Below are 25,827 nucleotides of genomic sequence, written 5' to 3'. Positions count from 1 at the left end.
CAACAATACTACAGCGAGAATAAAAGTTATGTCTTCTTTCTTTGCGTGAACATTTGGGCGGCGCTATGCAAATCTTCCCACATCGTGACGTAGGTATGTGGGGGCGTGTTAGAACGAGGCGTTTTAGGTAGGAGTGGTTAACTCTTAACTTTTATAAAGAATATCTCTTTGGTTTTGAGACTTTAGTCTTTGCAACTTTACAGATCTTCTTTATGCACCAAGAGCTTGTAACACTCCAAAGAGAGGAAAAATTGAAATCGAGAATATGACCCCTTTAAGGAGCAATGGCGTCATCTAGCGGTGATAGAGAGAAGCGCACGCCTCCTGCTGCCACCCGCCACAGGAAGATTGAGTTTGAGATTCGGATGCGCTTGGAAGGCGTGGTTTTATCTCACTGACACGCGCCTAACATTCTTTCATTGATAATCCGTCGAGCGAGCAGCGCGTCAATAGCGCACTAATCAAACGAAAATGATGTAAAACGGACGCACACGTACCAGGTAGGATTTTTATGCCCGTGCATTCTTATCTGCAGCTCCTACAGGGATACATTACAGTGGGGAATTTGCCAACAAGGTCAAGTTAAGGGATTTCTATAGGAGTCAAGGCAAGGAATTGTGTATAAATGGGTGGGTTCAGCATTTTTTTCTTATGTAAAGCTTTTAATGGTTGTCTTAAGACAATGGTAAGCATAATTGACAAATGCTCACATTTAAGAGATTTAAACCAATTCATTAATTTATCATGCTAATGCATGGTGCTATTTAGATTTTGTCTGGCTTTTTGTCCTACTACATGTATGTGTGTGTAGGTCAAGTTTTTCCTATATTATGGGGGACCAAATGCACCCACACATATTGAAAAACCTGAAATCAGCTATTCTGTGGCCAGTGATACTAGATAATGTTTTAAATTGTATAAAATGTAGAATCCAAAATGTTTGAAATTGAATGAAAATCATTTAAAGGTAGGGAATTGAATATCATTAGTTCACTGTGTGTGTGTGTGTGTGTGTGTGTGTGTGCTCTCCTAATCCAATTTAAAGATGAGTTTGCAAATGAAATGTGTCTTTGTAAATTACTGCATGCATTGCAATCTGTTGTCATATTTACAGCCCCAGTCAATATGCATGACTTCACCCTGTTAAAATTGATTATTTTAGGGTCTTTTGATAACCAGCTCCATGCAGAAATACTTCAAAAAATTCATTTCACTGCCTGAAGTCTGGATGTATGTATGTTCTTGTGAAATATTTGCTGGATAGAGAAATTCACATTTAATATGAGACAGTGATGCCAGAACTTAATATATGATCGTGTGCTCCCCACCCCCATCCTCCTGCAGATGTGAGCGTCCTCTGAACGGCTCTCATCAATGACAGGTCACGATTTGAGACTTGGCATAATTGACTTTCATGCTTTTGTCAGGCAATTAGAGTGAATGTTTCCGCAGTGGCCAGTGAATCGCACTGGCTCAGTGTTTTGTTTTTATTTATTTTGTGTGAGTGCGTATGTGTGAGTGTGTAATATGGTGCACAGTTTTACACGCAGAAAGGAACAAAAAGGAAAATATCATACCCACCATACCATGATTATACAAACTACACCTGAAGCACTTTCTGCAGCAGACAGAACTGCTTTGTTATGCATTATAGTATAGGCATGGTAAAATATTAGTATATGCATGGTAAAACATAATGGTTTTGTCAATGGCTAATGTATATACACTGTAAAAAATAATTTTCTTGTAAAACATTCTCCAATAATCTTTTTATTTAACAATGAAAAATATTTTTTTTGTGTCAGAAATTGTGTCAGAAATGACAAGTAACATACTGAATCAAACGTGAAATTTTGAAGTAGAAAGACAGCAATAGTAGTTTCTGTAAAACATAAAACGGTCATCTTTAATTACAACTTCAAAAAAGCATTTTTTACAGTTTTCAAAATTTCATGTTTTACTCTTTGTTTGTGTTTATTTATGAAATCTATTAAAAATTTCTAAGTGAAAATTGTTTTGAATAATTCATACACCATTTATTTATTGATTGAGTGTAACAGGAGCAGGGTGTCCAGTGGTCAATATATTTGCCATTTGCCAATATGTGACCCTGGACCACAAAACCAGTCATAAGGGTCAATTTTTCAAAATTGAGATTTATGTATCATATGAATGCTGAATAAATAAGCTTTCCATTGATGTATGGTTTGTTAGGATATGACAATATTTGGCCGAGATACAAACTATTGAAAATCTGGGAATCTGAGGGTCAAAAAAAAAAAAATATTGAGAAAATCGCTTTTAAAGTTGTCCAAATGAAGTCCTTAGCAATGCATATTACTAATCATAAATGAAGTTTTAATATATTTACAGTAGGAAATTTACAAAATATCTTCATGGAACATGATCTTTACTTAATGCCCTAATGATTTTTGGCATAAAAGAAAAATCTATAATTTTGACCCATACAATGTATTTTTGGCTATTGCTACAAATATACCCCAGCGACTTAAAACTGGTTTTGTGCTCCAGGGTCACATAGCTGTTGTTTTATGATGCTTGATGATACTTCTGCATGCTCTAAAACCCTAAATTTATTTGTATTGTATGCTTTTGGATTGAGTCTATGGCTTCAATGCTGAGCTTTGCTCAGTGTTGCTGAGGCTGATCTTTACTGTGAATCAGCTGTGGATTGGGGTTGACTGTCAGATTTCCATTTTTGAGGCTCCTCTGGGCTATTTGGATCGGTAAGGTCAAGCACTGAATAATTGCTCACCAGCTCCTCAGAATAGAGAATGATAGAGAATATGGTGGGATGAATTCAAATACTGACTTAGTCCCATTATATTCTAGTGAAATGATCATAAAATATATTGCCAAGTATCACAGTATATTGCTTTGATAGTGTAATTGCTTTGAATTGCTTGAATAAAATAAACTTTAAAATCTGATAATAGCCTTCATGTCTTAGTATATTGAGAAAATGTGTTGTTATTATCAGTTATGCTGACTGCAGTGTGTTTCTGTTATGTTTGAAGTAATTATGCCAACAAACTACTTTTAGGACCCACAATTCCTTTGCTAATGAATAGGAGTATGGAGCATCATATACAAATGAAAATCACAGGGAAATTTTGAATATTTCCAATATATTGAATGTTAAATTAATTCAGCAGACTAGATACTAAATCAGTCCTCCTGAATATTTAATAATATTCACTGTATGTATGTATGTCATAAAACTGTTTTATATTATAATGTACAAAGAAAATGTATTTTTACTCATTTCATTTACAGTTAATTAAATTACATTTAATTTATTAGGATAAACTATGTAAAATACAATTAAATCTTAATAAGTTATATTAAAATATTTTATAATTTAATGTTTTTGTGCCGTGTTGTTTGTATATTTGTGTTGGTAGTTTTTTACAATATACTGTATGTGCATGTGACAGACACAAAATTAAGCATTTTTCTAAATAATTTATAAGCCTGTGTTGTACAGAGTAATTGATGTCACAAAAACTGTTTTTCTATTGATGTAATGCTTGACTGAACAAGTAAAGGATGACACTGCTACGAGTAATGGCTTATGATGGATTAGTTGTACTTTTTGTTTCATTTTAGTGGGACTTCCTATTGAGCTGTTCCATACAGTTATAAATAACCTCAAACGTTTACACTGAATCACTGGAACACTTTACTATTTTTCTTTCTTATTATATTTTGTTTCAGTTTCTTGTGTTCCCTCATAACTGTGTATATGGTTTGCAGATAAATGACAGATTCTAACACAGTTTATTCATAATGATCATAAGAAGGCAGCAGTAGGTATATGTCCTCTTGTGTATCTAAAACTATTTTTATCTGTCTGCTCTAGGGAAGCCTTGGAGGGGACAATACCAGGCTTTCAGGGGGGAACCAAACTGAGTTTGGGATATATTGACTTTGAATTTTCATCACACAAAAGGGATTCAACATGGAAAATGTACCAAACCCCAAAAGGACTGTCACTGTCCAGATGATGCCTCAGCTCGCTAGTATAGATGTGCTGGGAGATATGGAGTTAAATGCTAACTGGGACATTGAGCCAAAGTTAACCTTAAATCAGGATTGCTCCTCTGGCAAAAAAACTAAACCAGATCAGGATAATATGCACCTAACGTCCTCCGTCAAAGATTCCCACACCACTCTTCTTGGAGGGACTGTCCTTGAAGACAAAAACATGTCATCCCATGGCAGTGAAGATCACAGGAAACCTAAGAATAGTCACACAAACATGAAGACGTCTGGTCAGTGTGCCAGGAACGCTGAAGGTACAAGAACTGAACGTGACACGAATTCAAATTTGAAAACTGTCCTTTCAGCATCCAGCCCATCATCTACAGCTACATATAACAAGGAGAAAAATGGCAATAGCACAACAAAGACACTTGAAAACGAACAACATGAGCCCAAAACACAGAGCAAAGCATCAGTAGCTGAAGAAACTAGTGCAATCAAAGAGACCCTTCACAATAAAATGCCAAGCCAGGCTCAGGCTTCCCTTCGCAAGAATTCATCTCCCAGCACCAACAACACAATCAAAGACATGCCACTTTTATCCGAATCAAAATATGCAGGTTGCACCACCAGCATAACCATCAGCAGTACCCCATCTGAACTGGCATCCACCGCCAATGCTCCTAAAACCAATCACTCTCGAGTTGCAACAACCGAAACATCTCAACCAGCACCTGGGACAAGTATTAAGACCCCACAACCACACGAGATCCATCATACGCCTGTTAAAGAGGACAGATTTAGCAATGCTTGCTTGAAGAAGGACTTTAAACTGCCAGGAACCTCTCAAGAGACTTCTTCTGGACACCCATTGGAGTCTTCGACTAGCAATGCAAGTATCTCAATCCACACCAAAGTGATTGATGAAGAGGTCCAAACGCTAGGAGCTTCTCCTGAAGAGCAGAAGCCGGTCCACTGCAGACTCTATCGTGAGGCTTCTACCATGACTTCAGCAGTTCAGTTTGGCAACCAACCCGACACGCAACGGAATGACGTGGAGGTGCAGGCGGTGCCTACGGTCTGCAGTCAATCTACAGCCACTAGCCCTAGTCTTCTATCTCTACAACCCCATCGGAGATCAGTTGGCCTGCTACCTGAGGAAACTGACAGTATAGCAGAGGTCGTTGAGGTGAAGACCACCTCAGAGATTTATTGCTACACACCATCTGTTGTTTCATCCAGTACAAAGCCTCCACAGTCTGGCACAGTGATGGTGCATGTAGATGCTGACCTTCAGGAAGAGTCCAAGCTTGGGGCCAATCCTAAAGAGCCTCTACACAACAGCCAAAAAGGATTTTCACCACTTCAACCGGTTTATCAGATCAATATCGAGACCTGCAGCCAAACCAAACAATCAAACGAGACTACCTGTCAACTTCAGAGCCAAGGTTCACCTGGATCTGGTCCTCATAATGTGGCCTGTGTGCAGGAACCCAATGCAACATCTGATCAGGCCTGCAAGAATCTGCCAGAAAAATCGGCCAAGCCTCCTGCATCTAAATCCAAGCTGCCTAAGGAGGCAGGATCTGCAAAACCTTCAATGGACATCACAACGGCTACTCCTCCAACATCAAGCTCCACACCACAGAGCAAAAAGAGAGACCGGCAACAGCAGGGAGCATCCAAGCTGGAGCCTGAGAAAGACGACCAAGAGGCCAAGCAGTCGAAGAAGAGCGTGCATGACGTCATGTGGGACGAGCAGGGTATGACGTGGGAGGTATATGGAGCGTCAGTAGATCTCGAGTCGCTGGGTTTTGCCATTCAAAGTCACCTGCAGTGCAAAATCAAAGAGCATGAGAAGAAGATCTTCACCCAGACGACTCTCAGAAAATCCTTGTCTTCGCCTCCCGGCAAGAAGAACAAAAGAAGGCAGGTTAACGTCAACTTCAGGTCCATGTTTCAAAATGTTCGCAGACCCAACTGTTGCTCGCGGCAGTCAGTGCTAGAATGAAAGATGTTTGGTTGTCATTGATGTGATCTTCCATGAGACTGTGCAAAGCATGTTGGGAGATTTCTCTCATTTGTTTTTTGAGGAGTTTTGAGTGTTATGTGGAGAACAGTAATCTTCAAGAAAATATTTTAAGAAAAAGATGAAATTATTTATGGTGATAGTAAAGCCATAATGATGTTTAGAGTGCAATGGCAATAATTATAATTAATATAATAATGGTAATTATAATATGTAGTAATCTGCATGTGTATTAGTTCAGAATGGCAGTCTTCTAACTTCCCCAGATTATGCACTGTACTGAAGAGCAGATGTATGCATATAACCTTTTTAACTGACTTTGTTTCGTTGAATATCTTTTTAAACTTTACAAGTAGTAGATATTTGTTTTGCAAAATTTCATTTGTAACATGCTGTTGATTTATTGTGAATATTTCAACTTTTTTAATTTAGAAAAATTAGACAAGAGTTTCCCAATGCTTGTTGCTGCCATACTTGGTGTAAACTGAGCCTGTTTCTGTTCAAAAATCCAACAGTGATGTTACTATGATTTTATATTAAAATGAGAAAAAAGCAGTTACTGTGTTTACAGCAATCATTACAGTTCATGAGTGCTGGTTAGCAAGCATTTCACAGCAGTGTCTTTTTCCATCTAAATTAGCATACTGTATATTATATCACTCACATTAATGTGGAAATAATGATGCTAATGAGACACTTAAAGATACATCGGGGATTATTTGGGGGGTTTAAACATCTGTTACATGAGTTACATCTCATGTGTATGTCATTTGCAAATGTTGTATAATAAAAACAGATCTACATCATTCCAATTTACATAATTTAAGAACTGGCCTTCATTTGGCTATGCACAGCTTCAAATTTTACAACACAAATAGACTGATAAATATAAAGAAATGCACAGACCTTCTCTGTTATTCATACCATCATTAAGACTGCTAATAAATTCCCTCTGGATCTCCGATTTGAACTCGCTGTCACCCTGCTGGAGTCCTGGGTGGTTATTAGTGCATTACTGTATGGTTGCTAGGGTGTTTATGGGTGGTTGCTTACTGGGCCAAATCAAAACAGACCACAACAGGTCTTTGTGGTCTTCTGGTCTCCAGATACGGCTTGGGTCTTTCTTTCAGTGGAGGTACAGTGGGTACGGAAAGTATTCAGACCCCCTTAAATTTTTCACTCTTTGTTATATTGCAGCCATTTGCTAAAATCATTTAAGTTAATTTTTTTCCTCATTAATGTACACACATCACCCCATATTGACAGAAAAACACAGAATTGTTGACATTTTTGCAGATTTATTAAAAAAGAAAAACTGAAATATCACATGTCCTAAGTATTCAGACCCTTTGCTGTGACACTCATATATTTAACTCAGGTGCTGTCCATTTCTTCTGATCATCCTTGAGATGGTTCTACACCTTCATTTGAGTCCAGCTGTGTTTGATTGTACTGATTGGACTTGATTAGGAAAGCCACACACCTGTCTATATAAGACCTTACTGCTCACAGTGCATGTCAGAGCAAATGAGAATCATGAGGTCAAAGGGACTGCCTGAAGAGTTCAGAGACAGAATTGTGGCAAGGCACAGATCTGGCCAAGGTTACAAAAAAATTTCTGCTGCACTTAAGGTTCCCAAGAGCACAGTGGCCTCCATTCCTTAAATGGAAGACGTTTGGGATGACCAGAACCCTTCCTAGAGCTGGCTGTCCGGCCAAACTGAGCTATCGGGGGAGAAGCGCCTTGGTGAGGGAGGTAAAGAAGAACCCAAAGATCACTGTGGCTGAGCTCCAGAGATGCAGTCGGGAGGTGGGAGAAAGTTGTAGAAAGTCAATCATCACTGCAGCCCTCCACCAGTCGGGGCTTTATGGCAGAGTGGCCCTATGGAAGCCTCTCCTCAGTGCAAGACACATGAAAGCCCGCATGGAGTTGTGAGATGGTGAGAAATAAGATTCTCTGGTCTGATGAGTCCAAGATAGAACTTTTTGGCCTTAAGCGTTTTTTCTAAGCGGTATGTGTGGAGAAAACCGGGCACTGCTCATCACCTGTCCAATACAGTCCCAGCAGTGAAGCATGGTGGTGGCAGCATCATGCTGTGGGGGTGTTTTTCAGCTGCAGGGACAGGACGACTGGTTGCAATTGAGGGAAAGATGAATGCGGCCAAGTACAGGGATATCCTGGACGAAAACTTTCTCCAGAGTGCTCAGGACCTCAGACTGGGCCGAAGGTTTACCTTCCAACAAGACAATGACCTTAAGCACACAGCTAAAATAATGAAGGAGTGGCTTCACAACAACTCTGTGACTGTTCTTGAATGGCCCAGCCAGAGCCCTGACTTAAACCCAATTGAGCATCTCTGGAGAGACCTAAAAATGGCTGTCCACCAACGTTTACCATCCAACCTGACAGAACTGGAGAGGATCTGCAAGGAGGAATGGCAGAGGATCCCCAAATCCAGGTGTGAAAAACTTGTTGCATCTTTCCCAAAAAGACTCATGGCTGTATTAGATCAAAAGGGTGCTTCTACTAAATACTGAGCAAAGGGTTTGAATACTTAGGACCATGTGATATTTCAGTTTTTCTTTTTTAATAAATCTGCAAAAATGTCAACAATTCTGTGTTTTTCTGTCAATATGGGGTGCTGTGTGTACATTAATGAGGGAAAAAATTAACTTAAATGATTTTAGCAAATGGCTGCAATATAACAAAGAGTGAAAAATTTAAGGGGGTCTGAATACTTTCCGTACCCACTGTATATGGTATTATTTTCACATGTTTTATCATCTGCAAGATTCAAATCCAAAATTTGCTTTCCTAAAATCCTAAAATTGCCTCAAGTCAAAGCCAGTTATCTGTGGTAAGATTCAAGTACAAATGGTATTATTTATGCACTTAAGTTTAGTAATTAATATATAACTTTAAGTATGAGAAGTAGTAATGATTATGTGCTCTTATTAAGGTAAAATTACTTTCTGTGCTGATGTGTTAAAGAAACGGTCAATTACTGTATGTATTAGTGATTTGTTTTTAATCATTTGTCCTGTGAATGACTGAATGTTTTGTATTCATTTGATGTGTGCTTAAAATATATGTATAAAATCATTCAAAACCTTATATTTATTAGGTCATCTGGAATCGCCATAGTTTCAGGACGTACTGTATGCAACCAAACGCAATGCCTCATTTACTTCTGCAGTTCTCGCAACTGCAAACCCAGCAAGTTCTCATGCATTTTACAGAACATATCATAGTCTATTCCCTGCATCACTGTATAAAGCTCTCTTTGGGGCCAGCAGCAGGAGATTGCATCAGAGCTTCTCCCCGGTTGTCTGATCAGTTTTGCATCAGCTGCCGTCTCCATCACAGCTCCCTTTTGTTTACCTGCTGCTGCTGCATTAAATAATTGGAAGAGCTCCAGTGCTTCCTCTCATGGTGGTGCTCCCTGTGGAATATTTGCCCTACATATGTTTGTGCAACACACACACACACACAAACCTTGATTTACTCTCTCTGTCCTTCTCCTATACTGTACCTCCCTCTCTTTGGTCTATAATGTATGTATACAGCACTCTGCATGAACACGGTACAACTTGATGTCACATTACTTTTATTATAAAGCATTACAGGCACAGCACAGAAACCATGTTTTTGTTGTAAGAACAATTAGATATAGTTTTATCTAACATAAAATTAACCTAGCATGAACAATAGCTAATCACATAAAATGTCTGAATCCCTTTGAGCTTATTTTCATAATTGCACAAAACAGCAGTTTTGTAAGCTTTATTTAGAATGCCTTATAATTCAAATTGTAAATATGTATAAAAATGTATAATTCTAATTATAGTTATAATACATTTTAATTTGTATGCCTATTTTATACCTATTAATTATCTATTTATTGTGAGATTCAAAAGTCTGGGACTACTAATATATAAATACTTGTATTTATGTGTGTGTATATATATATATATACATCCATACATATACTTTATACTGTATACACACAATTCTGTGAGATTCAAAAGTCTGGGACTACTAATATATAAATACTTGTATTTATGTGTGTGTATATATATATATACATCCATACATATACTTTATACTGTATACACACAATTAATTTTTATTATGTATGTATGTATGTATTTGTTTATTTATTTATTTATTTATTGTAAATAGAAGTAGCATAATCACAATTTAGTGCATGGATGATTTCAAAAATGAACTTGTGAGAATAAATCCATTGAATGTTTGAGACTTGACTTTGAATGTCACTAATCTTTACAGGATTCTTGATTAACCCTGTCTCATGCAATGATCCTGCCTGTTATTTCTAATCCACAATATTAAAAACATGCTGCATTAAAAATATTACTGAAATATTGAAGGCCGGATAAAGAAGTTACAGTCTTTATTTGAGATACATGGGCATTCTGGTTATGTGGTGACAGCACTGTCACTTCCTATTAGCCACAATTTGTGAGCGGTACTTTGAGAATATTCAGTCTCCTCATCAGCTCATATTAAATGTTAAATAAAAAATGTGCAAATAGCTGCAGGGTGACAGACCATCATCTTCTACACGCACCTGATCTCATGCCGAGATGCCGCCTGCCCTTCACTCTCCTCCTCGTCCTAATTAAATCCTGACAATATGGGGCTCTTCACTCATAGCTTCGGCCCAAACCAGGTGTCAGTAACTGTACATTGTACCCCATACACGTCTCTACGGATATTGACATAATATTACATATAATACATACACTGATCAGTCACAACATTAAAATCACTGACAGATGAAGTGAATGACATTGATTATATTGTTCAATTGACTGCCACTCTTACAATGGCAGCATGTGAACAGTCAGTTCTTGAATTTCATGTTTTGGAAACAGGACAAATGGGCAAGAGAAAAGATCTGAGTGATTTTGACAAGGGCTAGACGACTGGTTCAGAAAAAGCACACTCCAAAATGGCAAGTATTGTGTGGTGTTCCCAGTATGCAGTGGTTAAACCGACTAAAATTGGTGCAAGGAACCAGAGTCAAGGTCATAGGAGCCCAAGATTCATTAACCTGTCTGGTCCGATTACACAGAAGAGTTACTGTAGCTCATATTGTTGAAAAACGCACAGAACACACAGTGCATTGCAGTTTGCCAGATCTGTGTAGCTGCAGACCTACAATGGGCATGTGAGCATCAGAACTAGACCAATGCAAGAAGGTTTCCTGGTTTAATGAATCACGTTTTCTTTTAGATCAGGTGGCTGGACGGGTGCATGTGGTATTCCCTGATGGCAGTGGCCACTTTCAGCAGGATAATGCACCTTGCCAAACTGCAAATGTTGTTCAGGAATGGTTTGAGGAACAAGACAAAGAGTTCAAGGTGTTGCCTAGGACTCCAAATTCCCCTGATTTCAATCTGATTGAGCATCTATGGAATGTGCTGGACCAACAAATCCAGAACATGGAGAAAAAACAGAAATTAATCAAAAATAGTTCAGAGAGATAAAATCTCTCATATGGCGAGAACGTTGCACTGTAATCTTTTTGATAACAGGTAATTCCTGGTATTTATGAGAGCAAAACACAGTTCTTATTATCTTGATGCCACTCGGTGCAAAACTTATTTTCTCTCCAGAATTCCAGAAGGAACCTCAAAGACACTCCTTAAAGAGTGAGTCAGATAGTGACACTGCCTTCCAAAAGCTCCTTCAGAACAAACCTCTGGTTGAGCGACTGAGCATATATGGGCCGCTTCAATGAAAGGGGCTCTTTAAAAAGACCCTCTTTCATTCGCCCCGTTCAATACCTGAGCAAACAGGCCTTGACAGTATGCGGCACAGCAAACTGTTCTTTTTCTTCTCTGTTGATTTTTTCTTCCCAAATACAAAGTGTTCAGTCAATTGCTGACCCTTAGAATGTTTATTTTTAGACCCAATAGATCCAGGTATTTGTATGAACTCGGAAGCATTGTGTCCAGACATGTAGGAAAGCCTTAAAGGGATAGTTTTAGCCAAAAATGAACATTCGGTCATCATTTACTCGTCTCCATGTCATTCCAAAATGACTTTTTTTTCTTCTGTCGAGCACAAAGAGGCTATTTTGAAGAATATTTCATGCAGTGACAGTCAACTGGGTCCAAAACAACACTGGACCAAATAATTGTATGGACAAAACAACACTGAGAAATTACATTTTTGGGTGAAATATCTCATTAAATTACTAAGCAGACACTAAGAATACTTAATACGATAAAGGTAAAGCACGTAACTAATTATTTCACCTTCATCAGTTTGACTAAACAAAGTCTACAAGTGTTTTACAACCACAAAACCAAGTTACTTCTTATGTAGTTAATTATTTGAGACTGTAATAACTGCTTTCACTTAACCGATAAGACTTCCTAGATAAAACCAGTACGATTTCCTAAATTTACAACCTGACCTGTCACATGTGCAGTAAAATCTATTAAGGAGATACTTGCAGAAATTGCTTTTGTAGAGTCACACAGCAAACCCATTCGAGAGTAAAGTATAGCTCTACAAAGGTCAACGCAATGTTATAAATATTAGACCATCTGCGAGGAGAACGTTACTCTGTCAGCTTCGGCTGAAGAACCCATTTATCTGCTTCTCGCCAAAGAACACTGAGGAACATCAGAACAGATGACATCCAAGAAACGCCTGACATTCATTAGAGAAGAGCTTGATCTTCCTATTTGTAGCCCTGACTGCAGTCACTATTGGAATAGTTGTGGTGTTTGTCATTGAGAGGAACAACTCAAGTCCAAAAGGTGAGTTATTGTTGCTCCAAATCCAGATATATTTCAAGATAATTTGTTTTGCACACTTACTTAGCTCTGACTTCCACTCAGATATAAATGTAGATAAAGCATCTCAGTGGTACTACACTCTTAAAAATAAAGGTGCTTCACGATCCCATAGAAGAACCTTTTTGTCTAAATGGTTCCATAAAGAACCTTTAATATCTGAAGAACCTTGCTGTTTCACGTAAGGTTTTTTGTGGCGAAAGAAGGTTCTTCAGATTATAAAAAGGTAAGAAAGAGATGGGTCTTTAAAGAACCTTTGACTGAATGGTTCTTTGTGGAACCAAAAATGGTTCTTCAATGGCATCGCTTGAAGAACCTTTTGAAGCACCTTTATTTTTAAGAGTGTAAATAAAACAATAGAAAATGTGTAATTATTTATGATTCTAAGGGCCTATAATGTCAAATCAATAGACTTGATCAATGCCACAAAGTCATTTACTTGGCAAACAACTAGTCAATAATGAATCTCTGCTGCTTGACATTCATGAAAAAAAGAGTTTTAGATGTGGGAGTCTGCAGGAGCTGACGGCTTCCTCAGGGGAATTACCCCAGCAGCTACGACAATGGCATGAGCTGCAGATTGGAACGTCAAAGTAGAAGCCAATAAGGTACCGGATGACACTTATATCAGCTCATTAGCTGCTCAATAGGACACTGTAAGGTTTAAGTGACCTGCTTTGGTTTATGAAAGCACCTTCCACATATAGGGCTCCAAATAGGGATTCAAACGTTTTAAAAACAATATCATATTTTTATATTTTCAAGTTTTAGTACAAGGTGCTTAACTGGCAGGAAATATTATATATGCTGTCTGACTTTGCATTAGATTTTTAAGGTATGAGATATCTTATTATAAGTTTTAATTGTGCCTTTAATCCATTACAAAGTAAGGTAACACCAATTACCCCAGCAGCTACGACAATGGCATGAGCTGCAGATTGGAACATCAAAGTAGAAGCCAATTAGGTACCGGATGACACTTATATCAGCTCATTAGCTGCTCAATAGGACACTGTAAGGTTTAAGTGACCTGCTTTGGTTTATGAAAGCACCTTCCACATATAGGGCTCCAAATAGGGATTCAAACGTTTTAAAAACAATATCATATTTTTATATTTTCAAGTATTAGTACAAGGTGCTTAACTGGCAGGAAATATTATATATGCTGTCTGACTTTGCATTAGATTTTTAAGGTATGAGATATCTTATTATAAGTTTTAATTGTGCCTTTAATCCATTACAAAGTAAGAGACTTTCTCATCACCACCTGCATTTGGTGGTTATCAGTGCATTACAAAGGTACAAAACAGATGTCAGTGCTTCAATAGGTTGGTATATAATAACATTATATCAGTTAATGAAATTACGGTATTTGACTGTAAATTTAAGTTAAAACCGTAAAACCTAAAACGTTGCTATCGTATTTTTTACGGTAAATTTTATGGATTTTTTTTTACAGTGTAGATAGATAGATAGATAGATAGACACTTTATATCATATATATACTTTAATATTGTAATTATTTTGTTCTGATTACGGTAAGGAAAATTTAGTTTTGAATAGATGCTTAATTTTCATTACAAAATGTATAAATAAATGTCAAAATAATGCAAAATAATCATAATGGTCCTACAATAAGCTTCATATTTGTTTCTTCTTCAGGGAAGTACTGGGGCTATTCTGTGCCTAAACCAGTAGTGTCCTTAGGAAACAGCATTTTTGTGTATTTTGAAACCAACGACAGGTACACAGAGAAGGGATTCAAAGCCCTGTACCACGCTGTGGCCCCTGAGACAGCGTCACGTAAAGACAATGAGAGATACATAATGACTTACTTACATAACAGTATAATTAACACGGTGGAAGAGCATTTGAGATTTAACAAAACACATCTCCTGCGCCTTTCATATCATCATTTGGTTACTGTATTTGTACTCTGCCAGATACTGAGAGGCTGTTATATGTGTCTCGTTGCAGCTGACCTAGAAAGAGACGCAGCACGTTAGTGTGTGTGTGTGTGTGTGCATAACTGGGGTGCATTGGAAGGGAGGGGGGGTTGTCAGAATACTTTTTTGGTGTCTCTCTTTGCAGCTAAATCTCTCTTATTCCCTCCCATACTTCTAGTTGGGGCTGGTGGCGTTCTTCAAGCTGACCGTGGGGAGCTGTTGACCCCTGGCTTTCCCACACAAAACTATGAGAATGGCGAGGTGCTTCCAATGATCAATATGACCTCTACACCTGCTCTTGATTTATCACAATCTGTTATTTTCCAGTTTGTTCTCTGGAGTCTGTGTCTTTGTCCATTTCCACCTACGATCCATTTGCTCTGAACACTGTGTTCGATATCTGCTGCCTTACTCATGCATAACCTTCACCATCAAAATGAATAACATGAAGATATTTGACTCTTGCATAAGAGGAAATCCCTTCGTTTTTAAAACACTAATGCAAGCATGACTATTACTATTGCTCATACTTACAGTTAGTGATCATTTGTGCTGCGGACATGAAAAACACTTCAAATCTATGTTACTTTTCCAAGTGACAGAACTTGATTTTCGATGATGAAATAAACCCAAAATGAAAAGGAAGATTAGCCATTTGTCAATGCGAATTAATCCAATCTGAAATTCTGTTTATGAGAACCCTGTAAGAACCCATTTGATGCACATTTCTGTTTACAAGTACATTACATGTATTCAAAACTTAACTTCACCACATTCAGAAAGAGAAAACCACCGCGATGTCACTGTGAGTACTTCATTATTTAAATTTTTGTCTTGATGTCATATCTAAAAAGAAAACTGACATTTATGTCAGAAAAGTTTTTTAAGCAAATATTATAAAAATATTCAGTTTCCTCCACTGACCAGTTAGTAAGACGTAAATAAACATATGCACATTCATAGGATGTAAAACAGCTTAACATCGTAGGATGTTAACTGTTTATTTTTTTCCTATTGATTTGATTATTACAGGTCTACACCACTCTTTTCAAATACTAAAGATATTTAGATCAATTCAGATCAAGCTCAGTTGGATCGACTGAAGTGTTTACATGAAGCCTTTTCAATACGATTGAGCCATAAATCAAATTACAAAAGTATTGTTTTGATGCATATAAATGTAGCTACTGGGGTTGTTTTTTTGTTTGTTTGTTTTTTGACTGCGCCAGTATGTAATCACATAGCAAATTTTCGACAAATTGTATCTCACTCCAATAATGACTCCAGTGACACTCAGATTGCACATACACAGGAAACTGTCGAGTTTGTGAGGAGGATTTGATGATCAGTTTTGACATGAGGGGCTTTGATTGTGGAAGTCAGATTGCTGGAAGCTTCCTCACAGCGTGGCTCCATCTGGCAACATATTTACCCACATCAGCTAATCTACAGCCAGCCTTCCAGCCTTGACTTGAAACTAACTAAAGATGCATGAGAAAGCACAATTTCAATCACCAGCCCTGTCAGGATACCAAAATTGCATTTGGATCAGTCTATGCATTGTGCATGTGCAAAATCAAAATGCTAAAAATAGCAGTTTAAATGCACTGTATTCTAGTTATTCAAAGGTGAGGATTAATGATAAATTAAGTAGTATTTTTTATTTGCATGGGTCCCCTAGTGGATGATACACATACCTGATGGGGAAAAGGTCCGGCTAACATTCACAGAGTTTAACCTTGTCCCAGAATCATGTGGTGACTTTGTGGACGTCTATGGCGGTGCTTCAGATGGTGTCGCCCAACTGGGTGAGAACTGATATTTACTGAATCCAAAAGCTTGCCTTTGATCCTAACCGAACATCTGTGCACTAATTTTTATCTGCCAAAAAAATATAAATCTCAATTACTGTAGGTCGTTTCTGTGGAAACAGTCTCCCAGCTCTGGTGTTGTCTAGTGGCAGTAATATGGTGGTTCGTTTCAAGTCTGATTCAAGCGGGAAGCTTCAGTGCCACCTACACCGTAGCTAGTGCCCCACCAGTTACAACCACTCTAACAACCACCACTAAGACTACGACCACTGGACCAACGATTACAACACCTGCTCCAGAAGGTAAGTACAGTCACACTGTATCAATGCAACACATACCTGATCATATTAAAGTACGAGGCTGTTGTTCACTGAACCTCCTGCAGTCTAATGACTTTCCACTGACAGGAATAAAAAAATCTCAGACTTTTGATTAAAGACTTGGATATATTGGCAAATGTGAGCACAGTTTGAGACATTGTTGAGGATCTACTGGGGTATTTTTCATAATTTAATTAAATTTTTGTCTAGGAAAAGAATTTGAGGGATTTAAAGAGCTCTTTTGTGTGTTTTTTTTCTTTTTTGTGTGAATTGGGGTGTTGGAGGAGATTCCGTGGAGAATATAATTTAGTGCAACACTTGAACAAAATCAATTAAATCTACTTTGTTAACAAACACATTCTGCAGTGCCATCATTGTGCATGACATACTTTCTAGTGAAGCCAGATGGTATTTAAGCACTGCAAAGTCTGATGAATTTTTTTTGTGCATTATTGTTCCGACAATAATGCTCACTCTCTGTTCAGACTCTGGCTGTGGGTCCCCTGGGAAGCTGTTCGGATGTAAAGGTCAAATAAACTGGAAAACTATCCTCAGGCTTATCCTGCAAGCTTGAGGTGCTCTTGGGACATTACAGTGGATGAGGGCTTTCTTGTCAAACTGCACATCACTGATCTGGCCATCGTGGGTGAAGCAGGCCAATAAACTCACCGTCACCGACAGTCAGCAGTCACTGGGTAAAACACGACTCTGAAAAGACAAAGGTTACTATGAGATTACTACAAAATACTATTCCAGTCTTTCTACTTAAAAATTTCATTTTAGATTGAATTTTGCTTGCCATTTTTGGTGAAATTTCTGAGTTGAAATGGTTTCAAAGTAAATTTTATTCAGTGTATTTCTTTATGTTTAATAAATGGTGCTTGCAAAGTTGCAAACACAAGGCCCAAGCCTCATGGCAGTGAGTTTTCAAGGGTATTTCTCTCAGATCTAGTTTGTAATCTGTAGTCTGCTCTAAACAATGTTATTTAAATCCAAAAATCACCTCGTTTCGCAATTGCCCGAAACTGAATTATTAAAACTGGGCTTAATATTTGAACAGACTTGTCCTATTTATATGTGACACATTCTCCAGTAATTGAATTAGATGAAATGTGTCAAGCCAGCATAGCACTGTGCCAGAACGGGGCCTATCAGAGATGACCTTCGACTCTGTTTTGGGGCCCATAACTAACACTAAATGGCACCGCTGGCGCAAGAGTAGCTGGCGTTCTCATCGCTCTCTCTTATCCCTCGCACAAAGGGGCTGTAAAAACTGATTATCATCAGACTCAGCGAGGCATGAGCCAGCAGGCGAGCGTACTATAAATTACGGCTCCTTATTACTGAACATCAAAACAGAGCTGTGAGCAGCAGATATGCTTATCTGCAGTAGCTTTTCAAGGACTGCACGCCAGATACTGTCAATAAGTCCCAGTGCAGGTTGAGGAAGAATGAAAAAAGTGTGAGGGAAAAGACCATGAGTTCGGGATGTTTGAACTACAAGAAAGGACAAAAAGGCGAGCTGTTTGCAGAGCAGTGAACATGTAGAAGAAAAGTGCGCCCCAAAAAAGTCACCTCATGTTATTTCAAAGTCATCTGACTTACATTCTCCCATGAGACAAAAAAAGGTTAATCACTCTGGAAATTAAAAAAATGCATGAAAAAAAGCGACCAGTAGATTCTTAAAAAAATTCCAAGCAAGAAAAGAAAGTCGAAGGAACAACATTGCCATAAAACCATTGAAATGCAATTTAACTGAACTTAAAGGCTTTGAAATTAATTCAATTAATAAAAACAAGTTTAGTTTTGGTCCACCAGTAATCATGAATAGTAGGGCTTATTTGTCTCGACATTGTGTTCTTACTTGCCGCTTGCAAGTGTTTGTGTTCTTCACATCACTTTCTTTATCCTGGCTGTCAAGACAAAGCAGTGTGTTAGTGTTAGTTCTGCTGACAGCCTGTGTTACCCTGAAGAGAGGAATAGTACAAACAGAGATGAATAAAAACAACTGAGCTATAGTGTTTGGAATTCACATCTTAATATTACTAATGACTTGCAATGAACATGCCATGAGTTTTAATTTTTCTCACATAATTAGATGCCATTTGACAAATGAAATAATCATTATCTTCAGATGAAATAGAGCTGATGATTTTGTACTATTAAAGCGGAATTGAGTATTTTTTTTAAATGCACAACAGCTTGTAAGCAAAGTTTCCACGATTTATTACTAACAAATCAAATCTACATTAACAACAAGTGTGCATAGGCCCACCTTAACTAAGTCATGTGCTGTGCTTGTTCTATCAACAACATTGACATCCCATATATGAAAATACGAACGTTAACCCGTTGTTAATGATTGTACAAACATCAAATCCTGAATATCCAGGATTAATAACTTGGGCTCAACAACTTTAAGTATGAAAAGCCCTCTAGAAGTGTTTATCTGCAGTACAGAGTCATTTGTCAGTTTCACATGACAAACGACATTCATGTTCACATTCACGAACCAATTCAAACAGTTCTGCCATAACTGACCCATTACACTGGTTGATTGAAATTGACTGGCACAGAATAGTGATATATTTGCGATTGTTACGAGCATTGTAGCCAAAAGAAAACACAGACATGCAACACGATGCTGAAATATTCTCAGATTTTTTTCACTTTGGTAAATAATCCCTAGTCAGACGTGGATTTAACAGTAAAATTTGACATGATTGTTTCACATATATTGATATTGTCTTGGTAAAACGGCGTCCCCAAGAGATTACATAAAAAGTCAAAATCTTGAGATACCAAGTCATTATTATGACATAAAAATATAAATTATGGGATAAAAAGTCATAATTATGATGTTAAAAAGTTTATGACATTAAATGACATGTTTATGACATTAAAAGTATTGAGATAAAAAAATCATAATTATGAGACAAAAATTTGAATTATGAGATAAAAAAGTCATAATTGTGACAAAAAGTAAATTATGACATGACAACATTTTTCATAGTTGCTTGTCTAAATGATGACTTTTTCTAATAATTTTGATTTGTGCCATAATTTAGATTTTTTAATCTCATAATAATGATGTATGTCATAATTTGAATGTAGTATCTCATAATTTCCACTTTTTATCTCATAATTATAATTTACCAAAGCATTTTTTTATGTTGTGCAATCTGACGTCCATAATTCATGTCATAATTATGACATAAAATCAGTTATATTTATGATATTGAAAGTATTGAGATAAAAAGTAATAATTATGAGATAAAAAGACAAAAGGTTTAATTATGAGATAATAAAAAAAATTGTGGCAAAAAAAAGTAAATTATGACAGGACAAATTGGTCACTTAATTATTACTTAGTATCACATAATTTCCACTTTTTTATCTCATAATTATAATTTACCAAAACACTTTTCTTATGTTGTGCAAAATGACTTCCATAAAAGACCCCTTTAATGTACAGTACCAAAAATAGCCTGTTTATTTCTAAGTGCCAGGAGAGGTGAGTGTCTTGTAAAACTAAATTACAACTGTTGATGTCTTGTTGATGCAAGCAACATTGACTGTACTGTAGGTGGCCTTGAGTACAAATGATGCAAAACTAGCAATGTCAATGTTCTGACTTTGGGCCAGGAGATGGAGAGTGGTGCAGAAACTTTCTCTTTTATCTCTTTCTCTCAGGCACACACTGTGGGTTTGTTCTTCCTCCGGTATTTATCAGTGTCAGCAACAACATGTCACTAAGTTTCCAGTCAGACGCTCGGCTAGTCGACCGCGGCTTCTCTGCCACATGGGAAGCTGTGTATCCAGAGGACCTTTCTGGTAAAACACCTTGCAAACTTATAAAGACATCTATCTACTCACACCTATACACACATTTACACACACCTTTGATGAATCCTGCTGATGCGGCTGTGAGCCAACAGCCATCAGCAACCATGTGTGTCTTGTGAGATTTTGTATGTGTGTGTCCCCTATGGATATGTTGAAGTCAAGGTAATGAGGGTAGAATAGCAATGCAGAATAACTGTAGGAAACAGTGTCTTAAATGCACAGTCAACATCATTCAATCATCCAATTTTAACCGTATTTCAATAATATTTTAGAAATGTCATTCTAAATCTGTTGCACATCCACAAGCTGGAATAGTACCAAATCACTCAAATAAATGTCCTGGCTGACACAGTGGCAGTTGAAAGAGCTTTACTTCACAGTAAATATACACATTCCTGGATTTATGAAAAACATTTCCCTCTTCACCAGATGCTACACCCCTAAAAAAGGAGAGGAAACCATCTGTAGTCATGCTGATTGACGCCTGCATTAACATGCATTGCAAGCGCTCACAGATAAAGCTTGTCTCTGTGACATATTCTCCTTAGACTCACAGAAAATTCTGCCTGCAGTTTCCTTCTGCCTCTGCCTTTTTGCAACCAAAAAATCAAAAAAAGAAGGCCTTAAAGAACATTTTATACCATATTTCATTGCATTTTAATAACATTTTCATTCTTTTTCTACAGTATAATACAAAAAATATTAATAAGCCACAAAAATATGATGAATAAAATAAATCCTGACATTTGTCTGATCTTGTATATGATTTTAGGCCATGTATACTGTGTCTGTGTATATTGTAAAGAGATTTGTTCATAAGGTCAAAATATCAGTCTAGATCATCATTTATAAAACATTTTTGCTTTCTATCTAAAATGCCCATAAAAAGTCATAATTATGACATAAAAGTTTGAGTTTTATGTTATAATTATGTTTACAATGCATATTTTTTGTTTACAACATACTTTTCTAATATTTTTAATTACAAATAATTTTATTTTAAATTTTTTTTCTATGATAAAAAATGCTATTCATCCAGAAAAACAGAAATATGAGGGTTTCACATTGCCTGTGATTAGTGATAGTCTGACCTTGTATTGATTTTGCAAGTAGCCCAATGACCTCTAGAAAAGACTGTAAAAAAAAAAAAAAAAAATATATATATATATATATATAGCACCAATTTACAGTTTTTTTTAAAGTGCAGACACATTTACTACATATACTTTTTTTACAGACAAAATTATGATGCTTTTGGAAAATTTGTCAGAAATATGCAAGGAAAAACATCTAAATAATCACATTGTAATTGGGACAAAAATATATATTATTATTATAAAAAATACTGTATCATGGCCAGTTGGAAAAATTTCTCAATTCATCTGCGATGGGCAAGTAAGGCAAAAAGATAATTTTGGACCCTGGTGACATGTGGCTTGTCATGGACCTGGGGCTAAAACCTGAGATGCCATCTACCAGCTGACTTCTGCTTTAATGGCAAGACACAATTTTGTGACATTTTGCTTGGTTGGAACAATTCTACCTTTAACTGTCACATTTTATAGTCGTTACTCAGTCCGAAGGCACCAAATCTCACTTACGATGTCCTGCAGATATCCAGGGATGTGAAGGTTTCTCACAGGAGGAGACATCATGAAGTCTCAAAACTGGCCCATGCACTATCCAGCTGACAGCATGTGTCTGTGGACCATACGCGTTCCCAAGGGGAAGACCATTAAATTGACGTTCACTCATTTTGACGTGGAAGAGGCTGGCATCCTTTTCGGCCAGTGCAATGACAACGTGGTAGTCTACGACGGAACACAACCTGGAGCAAAAAAACACGGTGAGCGAGGACAAGGATGTTATTGAATGCGTTTTCAAGGGCGCCTGTTTATGAGGCCCTTTAAATCAGATAAAACTGTGACATATTTATAACCTTCATTCATTCAAACCAGACATATGTTTATAATATACTGTCCACTATATAAAATGGTATGACATTCATGCTTTTAAGGTCTATAGAAGGCAATACATTCAAATAAATGTACTTTCTCACAGGCCCTTTTGTGGCTCCAAAATTCCTGCTGTCATAGAAAGCACAACAAATGAACTTGTGATACGTTTCTATGCTGACTTTTTCATTGAGGCGAAAGGTTTTCGTGCACACTGGACTACCGATTCCACCTTACCATGGGATGACATCAAGATAAGTATAAACAAACACATTTAATGTAATTTAACATTTAACATCAGTTTCACCAAATTAATATAAATCAAGAGCTAAAAATCCTGTGACGTTGCACATCAAATCAGTCAATTCAATGCATTTGCATAGCACTTTTTGCAATAAACATTGTTTCTAAGCAGCTTAACAGAAAATCATGATGTTAATATTTATTATATCTTAACAGCTTCATACCATATAGTCACATTTAGCAGATAAGAGCTGGTTGATTATATAGTTTACATTTTTCAATGATACAAGCAATCAAGCAGTTGATGTTTGCTATATAGTATATATCACCCTAGGTGAATATATCCATCTTTATATAAAGAGCTGGGTTATAATATAGTTACATATTACGACAAAAATAAAAAATATGTCAGTTGAGATTTGCTGTACTGCATAATATCACTTTCCTTGAGTGTACTGTATGTATACAGATAAAGTTGGATATACAACTACGTGCATTGATACATTTAAAATTTTGTGACGCATCATGCATTTGCAATTTGCGAAACATTATCCCCTGGTTTCACAGACAAGGCTTAAGTCTAGTCCCAGACTAAAATGCATGTCTGGACTGTTTTTTAACTGAAAGAAACTTGCACAGACTGATTTTAAAATATGTTGGTACCATTGTTTTGTGTTTTAAGATACACACAAGTAATGTTATTTTCTAAGGCACGTTTATAAAAGGTACTTGAATGTCCTAATTGAACTATGGCCTAATCCTGGCTTAGTCTAAGCCCTGTCTTTGAAACCAGGCCTATATATTGCTTTACAATCTTAAAAATTAAGTTTTCAAAAGGGTGTTTTTCCATTGATGCCTTAGACAGAAGAACCTTTTTTGGTTCCCTAAAGAATCTTTCAGTGATCCGTGAACCATTTTTGTTCTTAGTGTGAAGAACATTTGAATTATTTATAGAACCTTCTTCCACTTTAAAGAACCTTTTGTAGAATGGAAAGATTCCATGGATGTTAAAGGTTCATCATGGAACCATAGATGCCACTAAAGAACCTTCATTTGAACCTTTTTTTAAGAGTGTATGTGAGTATACTTTATGTATCAGGGTTGGAAATTAATGGGGGCTTGTGGCAAAAATGCCACAAAATGGACAAAAATGCCCCACAAATTTAAGATAAAGGGGCAAAAATTGCCCCTGCACAATTAAACAATTGATTACTGCTGTCGCGTTTAAAAAGAAATGTGAAAATGAATGAAAAGTGTCTATTCGCGGAATTACATTTTGATTCGCTCACACTGCATCAGATTGCTTGTTACGTTTTTCACTGATTGAATTCTTTGCGCTTTTGAATTCCCTCATCACAAACAACACGGATACGATGTAAAAAAAAAAAAAAGATTAATTTTGTAGCTTCAGTGATTATAACAGGAGTTTTTGAATAACTTGCATGGACACAAAACACAAAATAGTTTTTATATGTATTCTATTAATCAACATTAATAACCATTATTAAAATATCAAGTGCAATAATATTGCAGCCATTGTCTTAATATTGTAGCCATATTAACTCGTTTTTAAAAGTATCATTTAGATACAATTTTAAAAAGTAAATTGTTGCTGGCAACAGTTTAAAGTATTTTGATTTATTGAAGTAAATTGTTAAATTCAAGTATTTGACATTAAAGACAACACAGATATAATTATTAAGGTGGTGATAAAAATTGTCCTCACGAATGTAAAAAATTGCCCCTTAATGGAAAATTTCATTTCTGACCCTGGTATGTATGCAGGTAACATAGGATTTACTCTATATCCCACTACATATGGAACTGTGCAATAATAGGTTTACAACATGTGTGTTGTATTGTCACATAGTTGTTGAACATATCACATGTTCTACCTGGCATAGCAAGAAATCACCCGGAACAGCTTAGCACTTACTAAAACAGCATAGCAATACTCAAAACAACCCAGAACACCCTAGCAACAACCTGAAAACCACCTACAATGGTTGCTAGGCATCATGGTCATAATTTAGCAGGCACCGCTCACATTTTCCAGTGCAGTACCAAAATATCCTTTAAAAACTAGTCTATTTTTTTTCTGGGTAATTCAGAGCGTAATCATTCAGCATGTCAGAAATCACCACAGATAAAAGCCTTCACCTGAATGCTGAGCCCTCTTCTTTCACAGACTGGCCTGAGAGCTGCAGGAAGCCCACGATCCCTCCAGATGTCAACACTTGCATAGTGAATGGAGAATCTGCCAAAGCTCACTCCTGGACGTGGCAAGCATCCATGCAAGTACAGTTAAGCCTTCATCTAATCTCACACCTTTCCCCGAAGAGATTTCTGCGATCTCATATTACAGGAAAGTTAATGTTTGTCATTTTATCTGATTAAAGATACAATTATGTTTATCCAAAGCTAATGATATGTGAAATGAACAATGATATTACCGGGGTCAGTGTGCTTGAGGTCAGTTATTAGTTTGCTTGTTGCTATTATCATTATGATTATTATCTGTGTTTGCTAAGGGAAGCATCAATATTAATATAGCTCTTACTGAGGACAAGGGATTTGAACAAACCTCTAACACTAAGTATTAAACAGAGTATGTATAATGCATAACTCATGCTGCATCAAAAAAATGAAAAAATACATTTTTTATTCTCATGCATTTTTAATAAAAAAAATTAATGCATTTTAATTGAAGGTTTGGCGTGATTCTGAGCCTTCACCTAAATTCGGTCACACATGTGGAGGAACTCTCATCTATGAAAACTGGGTCTTGACAGCTGCTCAGTGCTTCATCAGGTCAATATAACACACACACACACACAC

General features: G+C 36.9%; 1 protein-coding gene and 1 pseudogene across 3 annotated transcripts; both read left to right on the top strand.

Annotated features, from left to right (window-relative positions):
* Nucleotides 1-409: 409 nt before the first annotated feature.
* On the top strand, nucleotides 410-6,757 carry LOC107583186 (G protein-regulated inducer of neurite outgrowth 3-like). Of its 3 annotated transcripts, none has more exons than XM_016269309.1 (2): nucleotides 410-500; nucleotides 3,884-6,757. In XM_016269309.1, exon 2 carries the CDS (start codon nucleotides 3,983-3,985, stop codon nucleotides 6,014-6,016), a length of 2,034 nt encoding a protein of 677 aa, XP_016124795.1. In that variant the 5' UTR covers nucleotides 410-500; nucleotides 3,884-3,982; the 3' UTR covers nucleotides 6,017-6,757. The 3 variants fall into 3 exon arrangements, with proteins under 3 accessions (XP_016124795.1, XP_016124796.1, XP_016124797.1); XM_016269310.1 differs by lacking the exon at nucleotides 410-500 and adding an exon at nucleotides 536-629; XM_016269311.1 differs by lacking the exon at nucleotides 410-500 and adding an exon at nucleotides 2,686-2,747.
* A 4,253-nt stretch (nucleotides 6,758-11,010) lies between these two features.
* LOC107583226 (tolloid-like protein 2) overlaps nucleotides 11,011-25,827 on the top strand; it is a 16,245-nt pseudogene continuing 1,428 nt past the window's right edge.

This window comes from Sinocyclocheilus grahami, unplaced genomic scaffold (genome assembly GCF_001515645.1).
Source record: "Sinocyclocheilus grahami isolate Dianchi unplaced genomic scaffold, SAMN03320097.WGS_v1.1 scaffold51.1, whole genome shotgun sequence".
Taxonomy (NCBI): Eukaryota; Metazoa; Chordata; class Actinopteri; order Cypriniformes; family Cyprinidae; genus Sinocyclocheilus; species Sinocyclocheilus grahami.
Note: the sequence above shows the minus strand (reverse complement) of the source record. Positions and strands in the feature narration are given on the sequence as shown.

What these genes read in the sequence shown, in the direction of transcription:
- LOC107583186 (XM_016269309.1), top strand. Translation starts at nt 3,983, where the DNA reads ATGGAAAATGTACCAAACCCCAAAAGGACTGTCACTGTCCAGATGATG.